This window comes from Psittacula echo (assembly GCF_963264785.1).
Source record: "Psittacula echo genome assembly, chromosome: 2".
In the NCBI taxonomy this organism is placed as follows: domain Eukaryota; kingdom Metazoa; phylum Chordata; class Aves; order Psittaciformes; family Psittacidae; genus Psittacula; species Psittacula echo.
This window is the reverse complement of record NC_137737.1, coordinates 160,767,077-160,792,685: the sequence shown is the minus strand read 5'-3', so window position 1 is coordinate 160,792,685 and position 25,609 is coordinate 160,767,077. Positions and strand designations below refer to the sequence as shown.

Here is a 25,609-nt window from a genome sequence, read left to right as displayed (position 1 = left end):
ACAGACACCCACACCGCCTATAGACACCTATGTACCCCTACAGGCACTCACACCCTTTATAGACACCCTTACCCCTACAGCACTGTATAGACATCCACCCAGTCTTATAGACACTTATATACCCTTATATACCCCCATACCCTGTATAGGCACCCAGCACCCCTATAGGTATCCATACGCCCTAAAGACACCCCTACAGACACCCATACCCCATATAGACGCCCATGCACCCTATAGACACCCATACTCCCTATAGACACCCATGTACCTCTATAGACCCCCATATACCCCTATAGGCCCCATATCCCCTGTAGACCCCCCATGTACCCCTATAGGCCCCATAACTCCTATAGACACCTCTATAGACGCCCATGTACCCCTATAGGCCCCATACCCCCTATAGACACCCCTACAGACCCCCAGGTACCCCATAGACTTCCATGCGCCCCACAGACACCCTTATAGACACCCATACCCCTCTAGACCCCCATGTACCCCTCAAGACCTCATACCACTTATAGATACCCCTATAGACACCCATATTCCCTACAGACATCCATGTACACCTAGAATCCCATACCCCCTACAGACACCCCTATAGACACCCATACTCCCTATAGACCCCATACCACTTATAGACACCCCTATAGACACCCATACTCCCTATAGACCCCATACACCTTATAGACACCCCTAGAGATGCCCATGTACCCCATAGACACCCCTATGGACACCCATAGACACCCCTACCCCTATAGATCCCCATGTACCCCCATAGACTCCCATGCACCCCAGACACCCCTACAGACACCCTCATAGACCCCCATGTACCCCTGTAGACTCCCGTACCCCTTAAAGCCACCCCTATAGACCCTCATGTACCTCTATAGGCCCCATATCCCTTATAGACACCCCTATAGATGCTCATGAACCCCTAGAGACTCCCATACCCCCTATAGACACCCCTATAGACACCCATGTACCCCTATAGACACCCCTATAGACACCCATACTCCCTATAGACACCCATGTATGCCTATAGACTCCCATACCCCTTATAAACACCCTTCTTTACCCCCATGTACCCCTATAGACCCCATACCCCTTATAGACACCTCTATAGACACCCATACCCCTATAGACCCCCATGTACCCCTATAGGCCCCATACCCCCTATAGATACCCCTATAGACACCCATGCCCTTATAGACCCTCACATACCCTTATAGGCCCCATAGCCCCTATAGACCCCCTATAGACACCCACACCCCTATAGACCCCCATGTACCCCGATAGACCCCATGCCCCCTATAGATCCCCATGTACCCCTATAGGCCCCATACCCCCTATAGACACCCCTATAGACCCCCATGTACCCCTATAGGCCCCATACACCCTATAGTCACCTGTACAGACCCCCACATACCCTTATAGGCCCCATACCCCCTATAGACCCCATATAGACACCCATACCCCTATAGACCCCCATGTACCCCGATAGACCCCATACCCCCAATAGATCCCCATGTACCCCTATAGACCCCCATGTAACCCTATAGTCCCTATACCCCCTATAGACCCCCCTATAGACCCCCATGTACCCCTATAGGCCCCATACCCCCTATAGACCCCACTATAGACCCCCTGTACCCCTATAGACCCCATACCCCCTATAGACCCCCATGTACCCCTATAGACCCCATACCCCCTATAGACCCCCTATAGACCCCCATGTACCCCTATAGTCCCTATACCCCCTATAGACCCCCTATAGACCCCCATGCACCCCCCCATGAACGCTCCCGCAGCCGCCTCCAGCCCAAGCTTTATTCACATCCGGGTACAGAGACAGGACCCGGGGGGAGGGGCGCCCCCGACCCCTCCCCCACCCCCCCCCAAGCCCACGGGGGAGGGGGGGAGGGGTTCGTGTCCCCCGTGCAGGACTTTATTAATTATTAATTGTTATTAATTATTTGTACATCAGCTTCTGCCCTTTAATAATCACAATAATCCATAATAAATAAGAATAAACCCTAAAAAACCACCAACAGAAAGGGGGCGAAAAGAGGGGAAAAAGGGGAACCCCCAAAACAACAACAGCAAAAAAAGGCCCCAACTGAAGGGATCGGAAAACGCGGGGAGAAATTAATGAATTTCATTAATTAACGGGGGAGGGGGAGGGGATCCCCCCGGTGCCTGGCAGTGAGTGGAGCTGGGAGGTAGCGTGGGGTAAGGGCCCCCCCCCCATGGGGCACCCCCCACCTCACCTATGGGGCACCCCCATCTATGGGGCACCCCCCCATGGGACCAGCGTCTGGCTTCAAAGTGAAGGGGGTGGTGAATGGGTCTCTTAAGAGGGCTCCAGATGCTGATGGGTGGCCCCTTGGCACCCACTGGGTGCTGACTGAAGCCATTGGGTGCTGCTCAAACCCATTGGGTGCTGCTCAAGTCATTGGGTGCTGCTCAAACCCATTGGGTGCTCCTCAACTCACTGGGTGCTCCTCAGACCCACTGGGTGCTCCTCAACTCATCAGGTGCTCCTCAACCCCATTGGGTGCTCCTCAAACCCATTGGGTGCTCCTCAAACCCATTGGGTGCTCCTCAACCCCACTGGGTGTTCCTCAACTCATTGGGTGCTCCTCAACTCATTGGGTGCTCCTCAACTCATTGGCTGCTCCTCAACTCATTGGGTGCTCCTCAAACCCATTGGGTGCTCCTCAAACCCATTGGGTGCTCCTCAACCCCACTGGGTGTTCCTCAACTCATTGGGTGCTCCTCAACTCATTGGGTGCTCCTCAAACCCTTTGGGTGCTCCTCAAACCCATTGGGTGCTGCTCAAACCCATTGGGTGCTCCTCAACTCATTGGGTGCTCCTCAAACCCATTGGGTGCTCCTCAAACCCACTGGGTGCTCCTCAACTCATTGGGTGCTCCTCAAACCCATTGGGTGCTCCTCAAACCCATTGGGTGCTCCTCAAACCCACTGGGTGCTCCTCAACTCATTGGGTGCTCCTCAAACCCATTGGGTGCTCCTCAACTCATTGGGGACTCCTCAACTCACTGGGTGCCAACCACCATCCATTTGGTGCTCCTCAAACCCACTGGGTGCTGCTCAGACCCATTGGGTGCGACTACCACCACCCTTGGGTGCCCCCCATGGTTCTGCTTCGCCCCAGGTGGAGCTGAAGGCACTTGGGGGGTGGCTGTGGGGAAGGAATGGGAAGGGGGTGGTGGATGAAGGTGCTGGGGGGGTGCAGGAGATGGTGGGTGCCAAGATGGGTCCTGGAGGGGCAGGGGATGGTGCCTGCAAGGGTGGGTCCAAGAGGAGATGATGGGTTCCAAAGTGGGTCCAGGAGGACCTGCAGGGCACGACACGCCAAGATGGGTCCAAGTAGGGTGAAGTAGAGATGATGGGCACCAAGGTGGGTCCAGGAGGAGATGATGGGTGCCAAAATGTGTCTATCAGGGCCAAGAGATGATGGGTGCCAAGATGAGATGGCCAGAAGCAGGAGGAGATGATGGGCACCAAGATGGGTCCAGTAGGGCCAAGCAGAGATGATGGGCACCAAGATGGGTTGGGCAGGACCAGGAGGAGATGATGGGCACCAAGATGGGTCGGGCAGGACCAGGAGGAGATGATGGGCACCAAGATGGGTCGGGCAGGACCAGGAGGAGGTGATGGGCACCAAGATGGGTCGGGCAGGACCAGGAGGAGGTGATGGGCACCAAGATGGGTCGGGCAGGACCAGGAGGAGATGATGGGCACCAAGATGGGTCGGGCAGGACCAGGAGGAGGTGATGGGCACCAAGATGGGTCGGGCAGGACCAGGAGGAGGTGATGGGCACCAAGATGGGTCGGGCAGGACCAGGAGGAGGTGATGGGCTCCAAGAAGGGTCCAGTAGGACAAGACAAATACCAAGATGTGTCCAGTAGGGTAGAGATGGGCACCAAGATAGGCCCAGCAGGAGCAGGAGATGATGAATGCCAAGAGTCCAGGAGAACCAGGAGAAGATGATGTGCATCAAGATGGGTCCAGGAGGAGATAGTGGGTACCAAGATGGTTTGGGCAGGACCAAGCAGAGATGATGGGCACCGAGATGGCTTCAGGAGAACCAGGACGTGGTGGGTGCCAAGAAGGTTCCAGCAGGACCAGAAGGAAGTGACAGATGCTGAGATGGGTCCAGCAGGAGCATGAGGAGATGATGGGCACCAAGATGGGTCCAGCAGGGTCAAGCAGAGATGATGGGCACCACAATGAGTTGGGCAGGACCAAGACAGGTCCAAGAGAAGCAGGAGGAGATGATGGGTGCCAAGATGGGTCCAGCAGGACCAGGAGGTGATGATGGGCACCAAGATGGGTACAGGAGGAGATGATGGGGGTCAGGATGGGTCTTTCAAGGCCAGGAGCAGATGATGGGGCCTGAGATGAGTCCAGCAGACACAGCGGGTGCTCAGAGAGGTCCTTTGGGTGCCAACATGCAGTGAGATGGGTCTGGTGTGGGGATGTGACCTGCCCACCAGCTCCTCCAGCACCCAAAGGTGGGCACCTGGCCTCAATGAGCCACCCAAAGGGACCCCAGCACCCAAAGAGCCCCCCCAGCACCACCCTTGGGTGCACCCAGCTCCGGTTGTGCCAATGGTCTCCTTCCCTATGGGCTGGGACCCTCCTGGTCCCTCTGGTCCCCTGGTGCCAGCTTCTCCATGGGCTCAGCTCAGCACCTGGAGGTCCTCCCTGCCCCACAGCTGCCCCACGGCTGCCCCATGGCTGCCCCACAGCTCCGCTCTCAACCAGCCACCCAACCCCAACATCGATGTGGATGAACCCCAACCCTGCTCAGATGCCACCAGGTCCTCGCTGCCACCCATGACCACCCAGGATGGATGCAAGTGTCACCCACGGGATGCTCCTCACCTGTCCCATGGGGGCTGCCATCCCTTGGTGACCCCACCATGGCCATTCCTTGGTGACCCCACTATGGCCATTCCTTGGTGACCCCACCATGGCCATTCCTTGGTGACCCCACCATGGCCATTCCTTGGTGACCCCACCATGGCCAACCCCTTGGTGACCCCATCATGGCCATTCCTTGGTGACCCCACCATGGCCAACCCCTTGGTGACCCCATCATGGCCAACCCCTTGGTGACTCCACCATGGCCATCCCTTGGTGACCCCATCATGGCCATTCCTTGGTGACCCCACCATGGCCATTCCTTGGTGACCCCATCATGGCCAACCCCTTGGTGACCCCATCATGGCCATCCCTTGGTGACTCCACCATGGCCATCCCTTGGTGACCCCACCATGGCCATCCCTTGGTGACCCCATCATGGCCATTCCTTGGTGACCCCACCATGGCAATCCCCTTGGTGACCCCACCATGGCAATCCCCTTGGTGACCCCACCATGGCCAACCCCTTGGTGACCCCACCATGGCCAACCCCTTGGTGACCCCATCATGGCCATCCCTTGGTGACTCCACCATGGCCAACCCTTGGTGACCCCACCATGGCCAATCCCTTGGTGACAACACCATAGCGAACCCTTGGTGACCCCACCATGGCCAATCCATTGGTTACCCCACCATGGCCAACCCCTTGGTGATCCTACCATGGCCATTCCTTGGTGACCCCACCACGGCCATCCCTTGGTGACCCCACCATGGCCAACCCTTGGTGACCTCACCATGGCCAACCCCTCCGGCTGGTCACGAGGTGACCAGTGACACAGTCAGGATGGGGCTTGGTTGATCCCATGTCTCACTGCAGAGGGGCCGGGGCTGGTGAAGGTGCCACCACCCCCCCAGCACCCATCCTCTGGTGGGGTCCATGTGGGGTGGGGGGGACCTCGGGTGGCGGGTGCTATAGGACGCCCTCCATGAAGCTGGTGTCGAGGTGCTGGATGAGCACCCGGATGAAGGACATCTCCTTGCGCGTGTTCTCGAAGATGATCCGGGGGTCGTCCGATTGGCAGCGCAGGCAGTTGGGGGCCATCACCATGGCCAGGTTATTGACGTCCATCTTGGTGACCGCCACGTTGCCCGGCTGCACGAACACCTATGGGGCAGGAGGAGGAAGGGGGCGGTGAGGCCGCGTGGACCTGATGGGTCTTGGCTGAGATGGGAGGGACCACATGGAACGGGTTGCGTTGGAAGGGACATTGAAGATGATCCAGTTCCAAGCCTCTGCCATGATGGGCAAGGGCACCTCTGGACATGGGCAGGCTCCTCTGTGGGTGTTTGGAGCTGGAAATGCTCTGGAGGAGGTGATGGAGATGTGGGGGGGTCTGAAGCCATCCCTAAAGAGGGGACCTGGGGGATGGCCAGGGCCATGGGACCTCAAATCTGGTGCCTGCTCATGGAGTCATGGAATGGTTTGGGTTGGAAGGGACCTTAAAGGTCATCCAGTTCCAACCCCCTGCCATGAACATGGACACCTTCCACTAGAGCTGGGTGCTGCTCCATGGTTGCCTCCATGGGCTATGAGCACCCATTTGTCACCACTGATGACCCCGCGTCCTCCATTCTCCATCCCATCAACCCCAGCCTCTTTGGGTACCAGAGTTCACTCCTTCTCCACTGCAGGACCCTGCTCTGAGCTTGGTTGGACCTCATGAGGTTCACACAGGTCCCACTTCTCCACCTCCTCCAGGCCCTTCAGGTGGGCAAAACCCCAGCACTTGGCTTGGTGGCATCTCCAAAGGTGCTGATGGTGACCAGACCCCATCTACACCATTGATGGAGATACTGAACACAACCTTGATTCATCACGGCCGCCAAAGCCACCATGGGGACACCTTGAACACTGCCAGGGATGGGGCAGCCACAGCTTCTCGGGGCACCCTGTGCCATGGAGAACCCCAAGAGAAGCCACCAGGGGTGCCCACAGCGGGTCCCGGCTGTACCTGTAGGAAGCGGATGAGGTAGCACAGCACCATCTTGTTGATCCTGGGCAGGGAGTGGACAACGGCGATGGCCGCCTCGGGGTTCTCGTAGTGGGTGATGCACTGCTCGTAGAAGTCGTGGGGGATGAGGGGCTCCTCCAGCTCCCGGTACCAGAGCTTCAGCAGGGAGGCTGGACCGGGAGGGAGGACATGGGGAGATGTGAGCCCTGCTTGGGGAGGGGGGCTCTGCACCTCCCCGCACTCATCCAGCGGCCCCAGGTCCTACCGGGAACGTGGGGGTCCTCCAAGCCCGTTGGGATCTTCCATTGGTCCACCTGGAGCTTGAGCGCGTTGACCTCGTCGATGTCCCCAGGGACCCTGAAGGGGGAAGAGATGTTGGGTCTCAAGCAAGAGATGGGGACCCACCTGCCTCAGACCCACCTTGGGTCCCTCATGGTGCATGTGGGGCCCAAGAGCTGGAGCTGGAGGTGTTTTGGGACCTGGTTTCTGCCCATGGGGAGGAGGCATCCTACTGTGATGGACCAGGGCAGGTTTGTATGGAAACCCCAAGACCTCAACTTGACTTTGGTGGACACCAAAGGATGTGGAGAAATCCCCAATGGTCTTGGAGCAAGGATAAGTTGAGGAGCTGCTCAAGGAGGAGAAAGGCCCCCATGGGGACGTGGGGCACAGGTTGGCTGCCCCATAGAAAGATGACTCATTACAGGCTTCCCCCATGAGAAGGTCACCATGCTGAGGTTCTCCACCAGCCACAGATGGATGGCGATGTGGGGAACAGGTTGGTGGCCCCATAAGATGGCCTCGTATGGGTTCCCCCCATCAGAAGGTCACCATGCTGGGGGTCTCCTGAAGCCATAGGTGAAGAGGAACATGGGGAACAGATTGGTTGCCCCATAAGGAGAAGACGTGTTATGGGGCTTCCCCCATAAGAGGACGATGGTGGGGGTCTCCAGCAACCACGGGTGAACGGGGATGTGGGGGATGATGTGGTTGCCCCATAGGATGACTCATTATGGGCTTCCCCCATGAGCAGGTCACCATACCGGGGGTCTCCTGCAGCTGTAGATGAATGGGGACATGAGAAACACGTTGGTTGCCCCATAAGATGACCCATGACGGGCTCCCCCCATGCGGTGGTCACCACGGCGGGTGCAGGTGCCTCTACCTGAAGATGCCCTCGGTCTGGTCGCCGTTGAGGGCCAGGACCTCCTCGGAGAGGCGCGTCTGCACCCAGGGCAGCTGCCGCTCCGGGTACTTCTCCTTCTGCATGGCGATGATGTCCTGCAGGGAGCTGCCGAACATGGAGGGGTTGAAGACGGCGTTCTTGGCGTGGCGAATCTCCTCGATGTTGGGCTTCTTCAGGCCCTGCGGGGGACAACGGAGACGTCACCAACGCGCCAGGAGATGGAGTCCCCCGCGCTGGGATGGGGCACGCGGGTCCCGCTCGACCCCAGGTCCCCATGGTCCTGAGCTCGCTGTGGGATGGGGACAGTGGATGGAGCCATGGTGAGGTCCAGCCAAGCCGGCCAAGGTGTCCGGTGCCCAGAAGCTCAGAGCTGAAAGGCAGCCCCTGGGCTGGTGCCTTCGGCCATCGTCTGGATTGGAAAGTGAAGCTGGCCCCAGGAGAAGACGTGTGTGTGGTGGGATGCAGAGACGGATGCAGTGGAGGTGGGTATGGTGGGATGCAGAAGAGATGGATGCAATGGATGTGGGTATGGTGGGATGCAGAAGAGATGGATGCAAAGGATGTGGGCATGGTGGGATGCAGAAGAGATGGATGCAATGGATGTGGATATGGTGGGATGCAGAAGAGATGGATGCAAAGGATGTGGGCATGGTGGGATGCAGAAGAGATGGATGCAATGGATGTGGACATGGTGGGATGCAGAAGAGATGGATGCAATGGATGTGGACATGGTGGGATGCAGAAGAGATGGATGCAATGGATGTGGATATGGTGGGATGCAGAAGAGATGGATGCGATGGATGTGGATATGGTGGGATGCAGAAGAGATGGATGCAATGGATGTGGATATGGTGGGATGCAGAAGAGATGGATGCAATGGATGTGGGTATGGTGGGATGCAGAAGAGATGGATGCAATGGATGTGGACATGGTGGGATGCAGAAGAGATGGATGCAATGGATGTGGGTATGGTGGGATGCAGAAGAGATGGATGCAATGGATGTGGGTATGGTGGGATGCAGAAGAGATGGATGCAATGGATGTGGGTATGGTGGGATGCAGAAGAGATGGATGCAATGGATGTGGACATGGTGGGATGCAGAAGAGATGGATGCAATGGATGTGGATATGGTGGGATGCAGAAGAGATGGATGCGATGGATGTGGATATGGTGGGATGCAGAAGAGATGGATGCAATGGATGTGGATATGGTGGGATGCAGAAGAGATGGATGCAATGGATGTGGGCATGGTGGGATGCAGAAGAGATGGATGCGATGGATGTGGGCATGGTGGGATGCAGAAGAGATGGATGCAATGGATGTGGGCATGGTGGGATGCAGAAGAGATGGATGCAACGGATGTGGGCATGGTGGGATGCAGAAGAGATGAATGCAACGGATGTGGATATGGTGGGATGCAGAAGAGATGGATGCAACGGATGTGGATATGGTGGGATGCAGAAGAGATGGATGCGACGGATGTGGATATGGTGGGATGCAGAAGAGATGGATGCAATGGATGTGGATATGGTGGGATGCAGAAGAGATGGATGCAATGGATGTGGATATGGTGGGATGCAGAAGAGATGGATGCAATGGATGTGGGCATGGTGGGATGCAGAAGAGATGGATGCGATGGATGTGGGCATGGTGGGATGCAGAAGAGATGGATGCAACGGATGTGGATATGGTGGGATGCAGAAGAGATGGATGCGATGGATGTGGACATGGTGGGATGCAGAAGAGATGGATGCAACGGATGTGGATATGGTGGGATGCAGAAGAGATGGATGCGATGGATGTGGACATGGTGGGATGCAGAAGAGATGGATGCAACGGATGTGGATATGGTGGGATGCAGAAGAGATGGATGCGATGGATGTGGACATGGTGGGATGCAGAAGAGATGGATGCAATGGATGTGGGCATGGTGGGATGCAGAAGAGATGGATGCAACGGATGTGGATATGGTGGGATGCAGAAGAGATGGATGCGATGGATGTGGACATGGTGGGATGCAGAAGAGATGGATGCAACGGATGTGGATATGGTGGGATGCAGAAGAGATGGATGCGATGGATGTGGACATGGTGGGATGCAGAAGAGATGGATGCAATGGATGTGGGCATGGTGGGATGCAGAAGAGACAGATGCAATGGATGTGGGCATGGTGGGATGCAGATGGGACGGACACAGCAGCCATGTGTGTGGTGGGATGTGGAAGAGGAGATGGATGGAGCAGATGTATGTGGTGGGATGGAGAGAGATGCATGCAATGGATATGGGCATGGTGGGATGCAGATGGGATGGATGCAATGGATGTGGACAGGGTGGGATGCAGAAGGGATGGACGCAGCAGCCATGTGTGTGGTGGGATGTGGAAGAGGAGGTGGATGGAGCAGATGTATGTGGTGGGATGCAGGAGATGGATGCAATGGATGTGGGCATGGTTGAAAGCAGAAGGGATGGATACAGCAGCCATGTGCATGGTGGGATGTGGAAGAGGACATGGATGGAGATGAGTGTGGTGGGGTGGAAAGAGATGGATGTGTTTGGGGTGGGATGCAGAGGAGATGGACGCAGTTCCCCATCAGCTGCATCTGCCCAAGTGTCTCCTCTCCAGACAGAGCCACCAACAGAAGAAGCCACCGGAGCTGGAGCTTCACCTTGAGCTCCTCAACCCCTGTCTTTGCCTCAAAGCTCAGCAGGACACATCCACCACCGAGCCCCCAGTGATCCCAATGGATGCCACATCCCCTCCCTCCACCAGGCCTCGTCAGGGCAGATGTCACCATGAGGACCGCGGCGGGATCCCACCATCTCTTCTCCATCCCCACGAAACGAGGATGGGGAAACTGAGGCAGCCGTGGTGCTGACGGGGCCAGGAGGAGAACCCCAAGCTCTAAATTAATCCCTATTTGGGGTCTATTCCTAAAGGAATCAACCATTGCCCTGATGGCAGCAATGGGCCTTGGGGATGGACCTGACTGGTGAGGTCCATGGTGATGTGGGAGCTGCTGGAGCATCCTCTCAATCCTCAGCTCCCGGGATCATCTCCTCAATCCCTATTTGATCCCTTGGTCTATGGAAGGACCTGGGAGACCCTAAGGAGAACCCCAGACGTTCCTCAGAGAAGAGGCACTGATGGGGGAACCACGCTGGAGGTACCCGGAGCAGCCACCCCGGGTCCAGCACCGCCTGCAGCATCAGCCCCATTGCTCTCCAGCTTCATCCCTCCTCCTCCTCCCCAAACCCCACCAGCCCCACAAGTGGTCCCAATGGGGGGCCAGCCCCCACCCCATGGCCAGCGGTTGGGTGATACCTTCTTGGCGCCCGTCAGAGCTGCCTTCTGCAGCTTGTTGTAGCAGTACTTGGCGTAAGTGCTTATTGCCACCCCTGCAAGAGAGAAGAGAGAGGTTGAGGCGTCACCTCCAGGTCATGGAGGCCCATGGGGGGGGCTTGGGGAGGTGACACCCATCCCAGCTCCAGGACGGTGCCAGGGTCCCCATGGGATGTGGGGCAGCTCCATCCCTGTCCCCATCACTGCTCCTCAAGGGGGGGGGCGGTGAGGAAGATGAGGGGTCCCCAAAAGTCAACCTGCTCCCCAAGAACCTCCTGTCCTTGTACCCACCAACCACAGAGACCCCTCAGCTCCATCCCCATCCCCACTCACTGTGGTGGCATCACGTGGGACATTGTGGCTTCCAGGGATGAATTTTCCACCCCTTCTCCTCCTGATGCCACCGCTTCCGCCCTCATCCCCCTCCACACCATCCATCCCCTCCTCATGATGCCCTTCAACAACCCTCGACCCTTGGAGCATCCCGACGGGCTCATCTCAATGTAAGATGCTCCTGCATCCCATAGCCAAGAGCCCTGGGGACCTGGATGGGGGCCTTCTGGATGACCCCAGAAGATGTTGGTGAGGACGGGCCAGGAGCTTAAAATGTGCTTTTCCTACTAAATATTGGTGCAAAAGAGGGGGAAATGGGCTCCAGGAGAAGACCTGGTGGTTGGCAGCTCCTGGTGGCCCCTGATGGTGCTTTTTGGTTGAAATCAGACTTGGGATCATCTCTTTCCCCTCCATCCCCAATGCTGTTGTCTTCAAAAGGTTCCTCCAAGGGGTTTTTGGAACTGTAAATGCCCTGGAGGAGATGATGGAGATGTGGTGGGGTCTGAAGCCACCCCAAAAGAGGGAGCCTGGAGGATGTCCAGGACCTGGCGACCTCAAATCTGGTGCCCATTCATGGAATCATGGAATGGTTTGGGTTGGAAGGGGCCATGTAGGTCCACCACCATCCCATGAGCATGGACATCTTCCAGCAGACCAGGCTGCTGCTCCATTACTGAACCTCATGAGGTTCACACAGGTCCCACTTCTGCAGCTCCTCCAGGTCCCTCAGGTGGGTCAACCCCATCACTAGGCTTGGTGGCATCTCCAAAAGTGCTGGGGGTGCAGTAGACCCCACCATCTACATCACTGATGCAGATACTGAACACAACCTGAATTCATGGTGGCCATTAAAGCTGTTTCTCAGGTGCCTCCACCCACAGGTTCCACGTCCCACCACTGCTGTAGCTCCAGGTTGAGGCCCCTCATCTTGTACCAGGAACCTCTTGGTGTCACCTGGATGCTGAGTGTCCACCAACATCCCAATATGGGGACCTGGCATCCCACCAGAGCCCAGAGGGTGCCACATCACCTTCACCAGTGATGGCTTCAGCAACAGGGATGGTGGTACCCACCCACGGTCATCCATCCATCCATCCATCATCCATCCATCCATCCATCCACCCATCCATCCATCCATCCATCATCCATCCATCCATCCATCATCCATCCATTCATCCATCCATCATCCATCCATCCATCCATCCATCATCCATCCATCCATCCATCCACCCATCCATCCATCCATCCATCCATCATCCATCCATCCATCCATCCATCATCCATCCATCCATCCATCCACCCATCCATCCATCCATCCATCATCCATCCATCCATCCATCATCCATCCATTCATCCATCCATCATCCATCCATCCATCCATCATGCATCCATCCATCCATCATCCATCCATCCACCCACCCATCCATCCATCCATCCATTCATGCACCCATCCACCCATCCTTCCATCCATCCATCCACCCATCCTTCCCATCCCATCCACCCATCCTTCCATCCATCCATCCATCCATCCATCCATTCATGCACCCATCCACCCATCCATCCATCCATCCATCCATCCACCCATTCATGCACCCATCCACCCATCCTTCCATCCATCCATCCACCCATCCTTCCATCCATCCATCCACCCATCCTTCCATCCATCCATCCATCCATCCATCCATTCATCATCCATCCATCCATCCATCCATCCATCATCCATCCATCCATCCACCCATCCATCCATCATCCATCCATCCATCCATCCATCCACCCATCCTTCCATCCATCCATCCATCCATCCATCCATCATCCATCCATCCATCCATCATCCATCCATCCATCCATCCATCCATCATCCATCCATCCATCCATCCATCATCCATCCATCCATCCATCCATCCATCATCCATCCATCCATCCACCCATCCATCCATCCATCCATCATCCATCCTTCCATCCATCCATCCATCCATCCATCCATCCATCCATCCACCCATCCATCCATCCATCCATCCATCATCCATCCATCATCCATCCATCCATCCATCCATCATCCATCTATCCACCCATCCATCCATCATCCATCCATCCATCCATCCATCCATCATCCATCCATCCATCCATCCATCCATCATCCATCCATCCATCCATCCATCATCCATCCGTCCATCCACCCATCCATCCATCCACCCATCCTTCCATCCATCCATCCATCCATCCATCCATCCATCCATCCATCCATCCATCATCCATCCATCATCCATCCATCCATCATCCATCCATCCATCCATCATCCATCCATCCATCCATCCATCCATCATCCATCCATCCATCCATCCATCCATCCATCCATCCATCATCCATCCATCCATCATCCATCCATCCATCCATCCATCCATCCATCCATCCATCCATCATCCATCCATCCATCATCCATCCATCATCCATCCATCCATCATCCATCCATCCATCCATCATCCATCCATCCATCATCCATCCATCATCCATCCATCCATCATCCATCCATCCATCCATCATCCATCCATCCATCCATCCATCCATCCACCCATCCACCCATCCTTCCATCACTGAGTAAACCCGGCAGCACCTTCTACATGGCTCCACTTAATGAAGTCCCTACTTGTCCCCTCTTGTTAATTACTTATTAATTATCAATTAATGCTATTAATTGCTAATATATTAATATATAAGATTACATATGTATGAATCATGTTCTATCTACTCATATATATTTATCTATAAAATTAGGTATTTAATATAAGCCTATAATTCATATTAGTGATATTAATTATATTAAATTGCCTACATACTATTATATATAACATTATATAAAACCAAAATATGATGCACTATTTAATTACTCCTATTTCTAAATACTATAATATATTAGATATACTCATACGATAAAATAGTGTGTTTATAAAAAATATTATGCAGGGTATTTGATATATTTCTGGCATTTTTTATCTTATTCTGTATTAACTGATGATATTTATGATATTTTATGGTCAAAATGGGGGTATTCATATTAAATCTGATCTTGTATATTAAATTATTTTATACATTATATATTTGTATATATATGTTATATATACATATATTTTATATATGTATATTAAATTATTATATAGATTATATGTAACATTATATATAAGATTATGTGGTTTTATATAACATTCTGTAGAAAACATAAATATGTTGCTACACATAACATTAAATATTATATATTAATGCATAATGCTGTATATATTATATATTTATATACATTATATATAATATATAGACAAGTATATTATGATATATGATACATAATATTAAATATTAGGACATGTAATATTTTATATGTTATCATATATGCCCTGTATGTCCTATACATAATGTATATCATGATATATATGATATATAATATTAAATATCATCATGTATAACATTATGACATAATATATAATATGGAGTATATAATTTTTAATAAATGACATGCAATATGTAATTCATAGTATGCTATATATAGTATATAACATATACTATATACTGCATACTATAATATATAATACATATCATATATAATAGTATAGATAACAGATAACAATATATATGATAGATATTATGTAATATTATATATCCATATATAACATCACCTATAATGTTATACGGAACATATATATATAATGCGTATATATATAATGTTCTAAACTTGATATATAATATTACACATTTATACATAACACCATCTATAATATGAAAATACAAATGACAATGTCTAATCTACCTCAATATATCCACGTAATGCAGAGTTCTTTCTTAACTCTATCATCAATCTCTGCATCTCTCTCTCTGTCTCCCATCTACATCCACGCCTACACAGCTCCAGCTCCATCTCTCTACCAGCACATCCCCGGGCTGCCCCTGCCGCGTGTCACTGGGGTGCGAGCGTCGCGGGGCCGTCCCTACCCTCGAGCTCCTCGAGCTGGGGCTTGGGTTTCTTTCTCAATTTGGGTTTCTTCTTATTGGTCCTTTCCAGGAGGTCGTTTATGTGCCGGGTCACTGGGAAACGGGGACGGGGATGGGGACGGAATGCGACAGGATGGGAACAGAACAGAAATGGGAACAAATGAGACTGGGACTGAAATACGTGCAAATAAAGGATAACAACGATCAAAACAATCGGGAGAGGTGAAAGTGAAAACATAAAACCCAATAGAAATAAATGCAAATTAAAATGAAGATGAAATCTAAATGCAATGGAAATCAAAAGATAAAAAGTAAAAATGAAAATATATAAAAATCTTAAAAAATCAGAATACAACGAAAAGTAAAAATGAAAGTAAAACTAAAATATTAAAAATAGAAGCAAAAACAATAAAAGTAAACAAAAATAGTAAAGACTAAAAATGAAATAAAATGGAAATAAATGAAAATGAAAGTGAAAACCAAATAAATGCAAAAGAAGGAAAGAAAAATAAAGTGAAAACTAAAAGTAAAAATAAAAAACAAAAAGTGAAAATAAAAAATATAAATAGAAAATAGAATAAAAATTAAAAAGCAATAAAAATAGAATAAAAAAAGAAGTAAAAATAAATGTACAGAAAAATAAAAATAAATGAAAATAGAAATAAATGAAAATAAAAAGAGAAATGAAAATGCAATAAAACCTAGAAGTAAAAATGAAAATAAATGAGCAACAAAAATGAAAGTGAAATAAAAAAATTAAAATGAAAACCAGAATAAACCCCAAAATGAAAATAAAAGACAAATAAAATCAAAATAATACTGCAATAAGTAAACCTGAAATGAAAAAAGGAATATAAATATAAAATTTTCTTTTTATTAATTTAAATAAAAATAAAAATATTAAAGTAGAATGAACAGAAACGGAAATGGAAATTAAAAGAAGACGCAACTGCAAATGTGAACTCCGGACCATGAAAGGGAAATAAACCACATGAACATGGAAACCCAAGTGAACTGAAATGAAAGTTAAAAATGCAACATCAACACCACGCCGACCATTTACACCACGAGCAAAATTCCAAATGCGAATGGCACAAACACCAGGACAAGGAACCAAATCTGACGCTACACGAGGATTCCAAAGGAAATGACCCGAGGAGCAGGCAGCAGCTCCCAGCGCCGACATTCCGAGCCCGACAAGACAGCCATGGACTTCCTTTGACACCTCTGCTGCGGGGGGACGTGGGCAGCCCCAGGCCTCCCAGCCTTGGTGGTAGCAACCCTTGTGCCACCCCATCCTGTCCCACCACCCCTGGGGCTTCCTCAACCACCCTACAGCTCCCTCCATGGACACCGTGGTTGGGTTCCTCTCCTCTCCTCCCCAAGCTGGGCAGGTCCATCACGGCTCCACCTGATGCTGGTGTCCTCCAGATGTTCCTGCCTGGTCTTCAGGGAGCCAAAGGGCATCCAGGCTCCATTTCCCAATGGTCCATCCATGGACCTCCTCCTCACCTCCTCATCCATGGACCTCCTGGACCACCTCCACCTCTGCCTCACCCACGGGAGGTGGTGATGCCCAACTTCCATCCATGCTCCTGCCAGACCAGACCCTATCACCCACGAAACAGCACCACTGATGAAGGAGCAGCAATGGCCAAGCCCAGGACTAGAGAGGGGCCACCAATTTGAGGTCAAATAGCCCAAATTGATGTCTCTTCTGTCTACCATGACCAAAAACCATCTTGAGAGCTGGGAATCAAGCTGGATCCCCTTCCACCATGGGGTGATTTCTGGTCCAAAGCTACTCTAGAAGCCACAAGAAGCCACTGGAGATGGAGACGAAGGTGAAATCATCACTCATGGAATGGTCTGGGTTAGAAGGGACCTCTGAAACTCTCGCTTACGGCCACCTCCAGAGGATGTGACACTGAACCTGCAGCAAAGGTGTCAAAGCTCATTTTGTGTTGGGTCTCACGCTGGCTTTCCATGTGCTGAGGAGAAAAGCACGGTGGTGAAGGCCCCACCATGCTCACTGCACCTCCAGGAGGGATGCGGATGAGTTCCTCACCCATCTACCAACCAGGCAACTCATGAAGGCAAAGGGAAAAGGAACAAATGGGTTGTAAGATCAGCAGAAGCCACCAGGGCGGTGGTTTCCCCCTTACCTTTGGTGTCATTCACTGGATCCATGTGCCTGTAGATATATCCTTCTAGGTAGGAATGGAATTTGGGAGTGGGTGGGAAAAAGGCCAAGCAAATGGCCATGAGCTCCCAGCCCCGGGCCAGGCTCTCGTATCGGAAGTTCTCGGTGGTCTGCCTGCACAGTTGGATGTAGAGCTCATCTCTCAGCCCCTGCATGCTCCAACCCTTGGTGGCGATCTCCAAAGCCACGTTGAGCTGGTCCGTCTTGGCCCGTCGGTCGCCCATGTACATCTGAATCAGTTTAAATATCTCACATGCTTCCTTCTTGACGTTGCGGTCGTTGGTCATGATCATGGGTTTCTTGATGGACTCGCTGCTCCAGGCCAGCATGTTGGCGATGGACACCTTCCTCCGGAAGAGCCCTTGGGTGTGCTTGTTGAAGTGCTTGGAGGCCCAGTTCTCAATGTCCGTCTCCGAGGAGGGTTTCCGTAGGTTGAAGGTGGGGAAGACGCAGCTGGCGCTGGGCATCATGTTCCTGGTCTGCCTGCTGCTCTCGAACTGTGCGCAGGCACCCAGGTCCTCTGACTAGGAGACAACAGCCAGAGGGGTCCACGTTACTGATGGCATTGGTTGTACTTCCAAACCAACCAACCCAGCAACCAACCAAGCAACAAACCGATTAAACAACCAAACAACCAACCCAACAATCCATCCATGCATCATCCGTCCATCCATCCATCCATCATCCATCCATCCATCATCCATCCATCCATCCATCCATCCAACCATCCATCCATCCATCCATCCATCATCCATCCATCCAACCATCCGTCCATCCATCCATCCACCCATCCATAGAATCATAGAATAGTTCGGGTTGGAAAGGGCCTTAAGATCATCCAGTTCCAACCCCCCCAGCCATGGGCAGGGACACCCCACACTAAACCATGGCACCCAAGGCCTCATCCAACCTGGCCTTGAACACCGCCAAGGATGGAGCATTCACAACCTCCCTGGGCAACCCATTCCAGTGCCTCACCACCCTCTCAGGAAAGAATTTCTTCCTTAGATCCAATCTAAACTTCCCCTGTTTCAGTTTGAACCCATCACCCCTTGTCCTGTCACTGCAGTCCCTGATGAAGAGTCCATCCCCAGCATCCTTGTAGGCCCCCTTCAGATACTGGAAGACTGTTATGAGGTCTCCATGCAGCTTCTCTTCTCCATCATCTTCTCTTCTCTATCCAACCATCCATCCATCCATCCATCCATCCATCCATCCATCCATCCATCCATCATCCATCCATCCATCATCCATCCATCCATCATCCATCCATCCATCCATCATCCATCCATCCATCATCCATCCATCCATCCATCCATCATCCATCCATCCATCATCCATCCATCCATCCACCCATCCATCCATCCATCCATCCATCATCCATCCATCCATCCATCCATCCATCCACTCACCCAACCACCCACCCACCCACCCATCCATCCATCCATCCATCCACCCATCCATCCATCCATCCATCCATCCACCCACCCACCCACCCACCAAACCATCAAAGCAAGCAACCAACCAACCATTCAACCATCCAACAAACCACCCACCCACCCACCAACCAACCAACCAACCAAGCAACTATGCCTCCATCCATCCATCAAACCAACCATCAAAGCAACCAACCACCCAAGGATCTCCTCCTCAATGGTCAGTGGTGCCATTGACCAAGGCCCCTCTGATGGGTCTCAGGAGGAATGAGATCAATAGGTACAAGTGAAGCCACTTGGGATGTTCTGGAGCCCCTTCTCACCTGGCACCGTGGTCACTCGGGCTTTGCAGTCATGGACAGACACAGCTGATGGCTATCGATGTGGAGGAAGCAAAGGGCAAGTGGCTTCATGCTCCACCAGCCCTTCAGGTGCACCAGGTAAGGGACACCTCTGTAATGAGCCTCCCAAAGTCACCTTCAAGCAGGGTTCTCCATCGGCCACATCCCCAGGAGGAGGCTGGTGGCTCCTCCAAGCCATGAGGAACATGGATGCTGTTGCTTTGCATCCCACGTGCAGAGGGACACAAGCTGGACCTAACCCTGCCTGAAGAGCACCCAGCAGGAAGGACCTCTGCAGAGCAAAGGGAACCTCTGGAGACCGGTGTCCTTCTACTGGAACCAGCACAGCTCATGGGTATCACCCCAGGAGGAGCAGGGACACCCAAGCAGCTGATGACCATGGAGCAAGGCAAACAAGGACACTTGGGATGGGCTGGTCTCTGGTCCTGCAGTCAACCAGCATGGTGGCTTCATGCTCTGCCAGTTCCTGGGCCAGCATCTCCTGGGCTTGGTGGCCCTGGAGCCCTTCCTGTGGTAGGGAAGGACATGCCACACCACAGGTGACACTGCTGTCCCCACCATGAGCTGGGAGACCATGTTGGTGGCTTCAAGCAGGGCCCATGCACAAGGTGACCACAGCAGTGCCATGGCCTTGAGGTTGGACTTTAGGTGAGGAACAGAAGAAGAAAAGCAGGAGGTGGAAAGAGCCAGGGCCAAGTGGAGGTGGCAAGTCCAGCAGAGGACAATGAAGCCACCCAAAGAGCCACCAGAGCTGCTTCAAACAAGCCAAGTTCCTGGTCTCCTCACTCAACAGCTCATCCCTTCCTGGGGTTGAGGTCTCCTCTATCCACGGACATCTCTCAGCTCCCACCTTGCATCATGGTGACTACAGCAGGGACTTGGCCATGGGGACACGGGAGCTTCCCCCCTTGAGGACCCATCCCTGCTGTTCCCATGGAGGCCACATCACCCAAAAGGTCCTTGTGTGTCCTCCAACCTGCTGCTCAGCTCAAGGTACTTCTGGGTGGAAGGAGAAGCAGCATTTGCCCTCAGGCTTTGCGGCTGCCATTGCTCTTCCAAAACCTGGTCCATGAGCTGGGCCACCAGCAGGGAGAAGCACAGGACCACGTCGGCTGAGGACGGCAGTCAAGTCCTCACCAGGGGATGGTGTGGTCAGGACACAGGCACCAAACTGTGATGGATCTTCTGCTGTTGGAGCTGATCTAAAGTGAAGTTCAGCTCCAATCAGCACGGTCCTAAATGAACTTGGAAGCTTGGGCCTCCACCAAGGAGATGAAGGTGTCAGTGGCAGCTGGCCATGACCTCCATGCCCATCCCATGGAGCTGGGATCCCCCCTTTCAGCTCAGGGATCAGGAGAACACCCAAGGCCAGAACTCAGGCCGGGCGGTGGGGAAGGAGGTCCTGGTGCCGCATGGATGGGGCTGGGTGACACCGGGCATGGCCCTGTCACTTGCGGTGCCCCATCATCGCCTGCGTGCTCCCCACCTCTGCCAGGTCTCCGTTATCTCCCCACGCCATCCCCAGGACTGTTTTGCTCCTGTTTTCTTCTCTGTTTCTGGCACATCTCGGTGGCATGGACATCGCCACAGCCCCCAGCACACAGCTCCCTGCCACGGCTGCTCTGGGCCCACCACAAGAGGCTTCCACTTCTTTGAGGGACCAGGCTACTAAGGACCAGCTGTGAGGAGCCAGCTTGCCAAAGACCAACTTCTTCTAGGGACCAGCTTGCCAAGGACCAACCTCTTTGAGGGATCAGGTTACTAAGGACCAACTTTGAGGGACCAAGGACCAGCCTGTGAAAGACCAACTTTGAGGGACCCACTGGCCAAGAACCAGCTTCTTTGAAGGACCAGCTTGCTAAGGACAACTTAGAGGAACCAGCTTCCTATGGACCAACTTCACTGAAGGACCAAGTTACTAAGCACCAACTTTGAGGGTCCACCTTGCCAAGAACCAACTTCTTTGAGGGACCAAGTTACTAAGGACCAAATTTGAGGGACCAGCCTGTTAAAGACCAATTTTGAGGGACCCACTGGCCAAGAACCAGCTTCTTTGAAGGATCAACTTGCTAAGGACAACTTGGAGGAACCAGCTTCCTACGGACCAACTTCACTGAAGGACCAAGTTACTAAGCACCAACTTTGAGGGTCCACCTTGCCAAGAACCAACGTCTTTGAGGGACCAGCTTTCTAAGGACCAACTCTGAAGGACCAGCTTGATAAGGACCAGTTTCTATGAGAAATCAAATCTGGCAGCCAGGTTGGCAGTGCCGTCAATCCCAATGTACCATGGAGGAGACCAAGGTGGGACCTCCATGGCGTGCTGCCACGATCAGATGGGACAACCTGCACCAGGGTGATGAAGCTCCTCAGCTACTTCCAGTCCTCACTGGGAAAACCTCCTGGAAACTTGGAGTTACTGGTGGGTCTGGTGATGGGTTCAACCACCACTGGCATGGCTGGAGACACGGTGGTGGGTCAGGACCCTAGCTCAGAAGTGGTGCTGCCTGTTCCTGCTCAACGTGGAAGCCAAGGCCCAGTGGTGCTGCTCCAGCACCTCAAAGCACTGTGGCTGGGCACAACCTGAGGAGCAAAGACCCATTTCTAGCAGAGGACCTCTCTGAAGGTGGAAGCAGGTAGAGAGAGCAGAAAGGGGCTGATGTTCTCAATGCCATGGCCATCTCCACTGGGTCTGCAGAAGGGACATCCCTGCTTATGGGTCTCCTCCAGCTCTATAGGGACCAGAGGTGGCATTTTGGGTGTCCCCAGAATCCAGAGCTCTTGGAGGATGCCCTGGATGAGCTGCCATGGGGTTGCTAAAGGAAGTATGCACCGTTATCATCCAATGGTGCTGTGCCACGGAACACGAGATGAGTAACTAGAAAGCACATGAGCCATGTGTGGGTCCTGGGATCAGCCAGCACAGCCAGCAATGGGTGCTTTCAGCTCCCTTGGGAGCCGGATGAGTGCTCAGGGCCCAGGAGCTGGGTCCCTGACCACGGGAGGAGAAGCAGCTCCTGAGGAACCCAAGGAGATGCCACATGAGGGTTGGTAGCATGGGGCCCACCATGAACCCTGAGGACGTCCCCGAGGACATTACCTGAGATGGATGCAGGTAGGGCTCGGGTGAAGCCAGGTTGGTCTGCACGGAGACGCTCTTCTCCAGCAGGATCTGGGGGAAGCCCAGCTTCTCAAAGGTGTTCCTCTTCCAGTGCTTGTTCTCCTGCTGCGCCAAGGCTTCGTCCTCGCTGAAGGCTCTCACCACCGGACCCGGCATGGGCAGAGGGAGGGCTCCATCACTCTCATAGCCAGAACCATCCTTCTGGGAGTCCCAACTGCTCCGTTGCTTCATGTGGTAATGGGCTTGCTGGGCTTCCCAAGCCAGGCGGGCCTGTGCCAGGAAGGGCTCCGGGAAGCCTCGCGCCACCTCGGCCTCCACCACCTTGGTCTCAGTGCGGTTCAATGGTGACCTGTTGGGACCCGGGGTGGCTCGTTCCTCAGCCAGCATCTGCTCCCCCAGCACCTCCCTGTCCCCTGATCCATCCGTGGAGGAGGTGTTGGGATCATGGGATAGGGAAGGCTTTCGGCTCTTCCTCTTCCTGGTGGAGGGCGAGTAGCCGGTGGAGGACATGGTGTCCTGTTGGCTGGACCATGACATGGAGTCCTCACCCTGGGCTACCTGGCCACTGGTTGGGCCAGGGCAGAACTCAGGTCCTTCCATGCTGCTGTAATCACCTGATTTGATCTCCAAACGTTGGTCCCTGACCAAGCAAGGGCTGTGCTGCAACGAGTAGGAGCCACCGATGGGGTTGGGGGAGTATTTATGCCTCAACCCCGTCTTCATCTTGGGGCTGGAGCCCGACTGCTCCACGTAGACCAATTGCCTGACGTACTCCTTGCCCGCGGGGCTGTACTCCAAGCTCATGAACCGGTCGGGACACTTCTGTTTGGTGAGCACCAACTGCTGGTAGGGCGAGTTGGAGCCTTGCTTGGGCGACTGAAGGAAGGGATGGGGTTTCCTGATGGGCGACTTCTGCGGCGAGCCGGCTTTGTAGCTCCCACTGGCTTCGTACTGCATGTCCACGGGGGGCTCATCGTAGATGGGCGCTTGGTATTCCATGGGGGGCTCCTCATAGAGAGGGGGCTCGTAGGCGTAGCGGGGCGAGGAGGGTTGAGACTCGCTGGAGTGCTTGCGGTGCTGGGCTTGGAGCGGGGAGCAGAAGGAGTCCCCTCGGCCCAGCAGTGGGGAGCAGCTCCCCACGTGCTCGGCCCTCTTCAGGAAGGGCGACTGCTTCCTCTCGGGGAAGAACACGGAGCCGTCGGCGTCGGGGGTGAAGGTCTGCAGGCTGGGGGACTGTTGGCCACCGGAGGGGCGCCGCGAGCGGGTCCCCGGTTGGTTGTCGGGGGCGAAGCCGTTGCCTTGGTGCATGAGGAAGCTGGGCTCGCGGTCCGTCACCTTGATCAGCATCCGCTCCTTGGTGCCGGCGTTCCATCGCAGGGAGGATGTCCTGGGGGGAGAAACTGCAGTGAGTGGAGGTCCACAAGCGATAGACACCATCGTACTGCTGCCCTGGGGCGCCTCAAGAGCCAAAGGATGGATGTGCCCAAGCACCCCAAGAATGAAGGTCCACAAATGATAGACACCATCGTACTGCTGCCCTGGGGCACCTCAAGAGCCAAAGGATGGATGTGCCCAAGCACCCCAAGACTCTCCCATAAGGTGAAGAGCACATCCATGATGGAATGAAGGTCCACAAGTGATAGACACCATCGTACATGCCCTGGGATCCCTAAGACCCAAAGGATGGACATGCCCAAGCACCCCAAGATTCTTCTATCAGGAGAAGAGTATGTTCACGGTGGAGTGAAGGTCCCTCTAGCCCATAGGTGATAGACACAATTATACTACTGCCCTAGGACAACCCAAAAACTAGAAGATGGACATGCCCAAGCACGCCAAGACTCTTCCATCAGGTGAAGAGCACATCCATGATGGAAGGAAGGTCCGTAAGTGATAGACACACTGTACTGCTGCCCTGAAACACCTCAAAAGCCAAAGGATGGACGTGTCCAAGTATGCCAAGACCCTTCCATCAGATGAACAGCATGTCCATGATGGAGTGAAGGTCCCTCATGCCCATAGGTGATAGACACCATCATACTGTTGCCCTGGGACAACCCAAAACCCAGAGGATGGACCTGCCCAGGCACCCAAAGACTTCTATCAGGAGAAGAGCATGTCCATGGTGGAGTAAAGGTCCACAAGTGATAGACACCATTGTACTGCTGCCCTGGGACAACCCAAGACCTAAAGGATGGAATTGCCGAGGTACCCAAAGACTCTTCCATTAGGAGAAGAACATGTCCATGGTGGAGTGAAGGTCCCTCTTGCCCATAGGTGACAGACACCATCATACTGTTGCCCTGGGACAACCCAAACCCCCAAAGGATGGACATGCCAAAGCACCCCCAAGACTCTCCCATAAGGTGAAGAGCACATCCATGAAGGAATGAAGGTCCACAAGTGATAGACACCACTGTACTGCTGCCCTGGGACACCCAAAACCCAAAAGATGGACACGCCGAGGCACCTGAAGACTCTTCCATCAGGTGAGCAGCGTGTTGGTGATGGAGGCCAGGGCATTGCCACCATCCCAAATGCAGTGGCATCAGCTTCCCTAGACCTTAACAACCCCCAGAGTACAGAGAGGATGCACAGGCTGGAAAGCCAAGCCTCATACAGCCGTGACACCCCTTGGAGAACATCTCTAGGTGACAACCCTGAATTGACCCTCTGCTCATGTCTTGGAGCTCCTGGAGCCAAACGGTAACGGAGGGCCACATACTGGGGACAAGTGTTGGGTCCAACA

At 53.2% G+C, this 25,609-nt stretch overlaps 1 protein-coding gene across 1 annotated transcript in view; it reads right to left on the bottom strand.

Annotated features, from left to right (window-relative positions):
• Positions 1 to 5,350: 5,350 nt before the first annotated feature.
• The window catches only part of ARHGAP39 (Rho GTPase activating protein 39), a gene marked incomplete at its 5' end in the record, with an annotated part of 57,343 nt that continues 37,084 nt past the window's right edge, over positions 5,351 to 25,609 (bottom strand). Inside the window, 8 exons of the mRNA XM_080609753.1 lie at positions 5,351 to 6,056; positions 6,904 to 7,073; positions 7,169 to 7,260; positions 8,069 to 8,268; positions 11,413 to 11,486; positions 15,739 to 15,831; positions 17,904 to 18,465; positions 22,840 to 24,247. Of these exons, the coding sequence (XP_080465879.1) occupies positions 5,862 to 6,056; positions 6,904 to 7,073; positions 7,169 to 7,260; positions 8,069 to 8,268; positions 11,413 to 11,486; positions 15,739 to 15,831; positions 17,904 to 18,465; positions 22,840 to 24,247 (2,794 nt within the window). The 3' untranslated portion in view covers positions 5,351 to 5,861. The remainder of the gene's footprint in view (positions 6,057 to 6,903; positions 7,074 to 7,168; positions 7,261 to 8,068; positions 8,269 to 11,412; positions 11,487 to 15,738; positions 15,832 to 17,903; positions 18,466 to 22,839; positions 24,248 to 25,609) is intronic.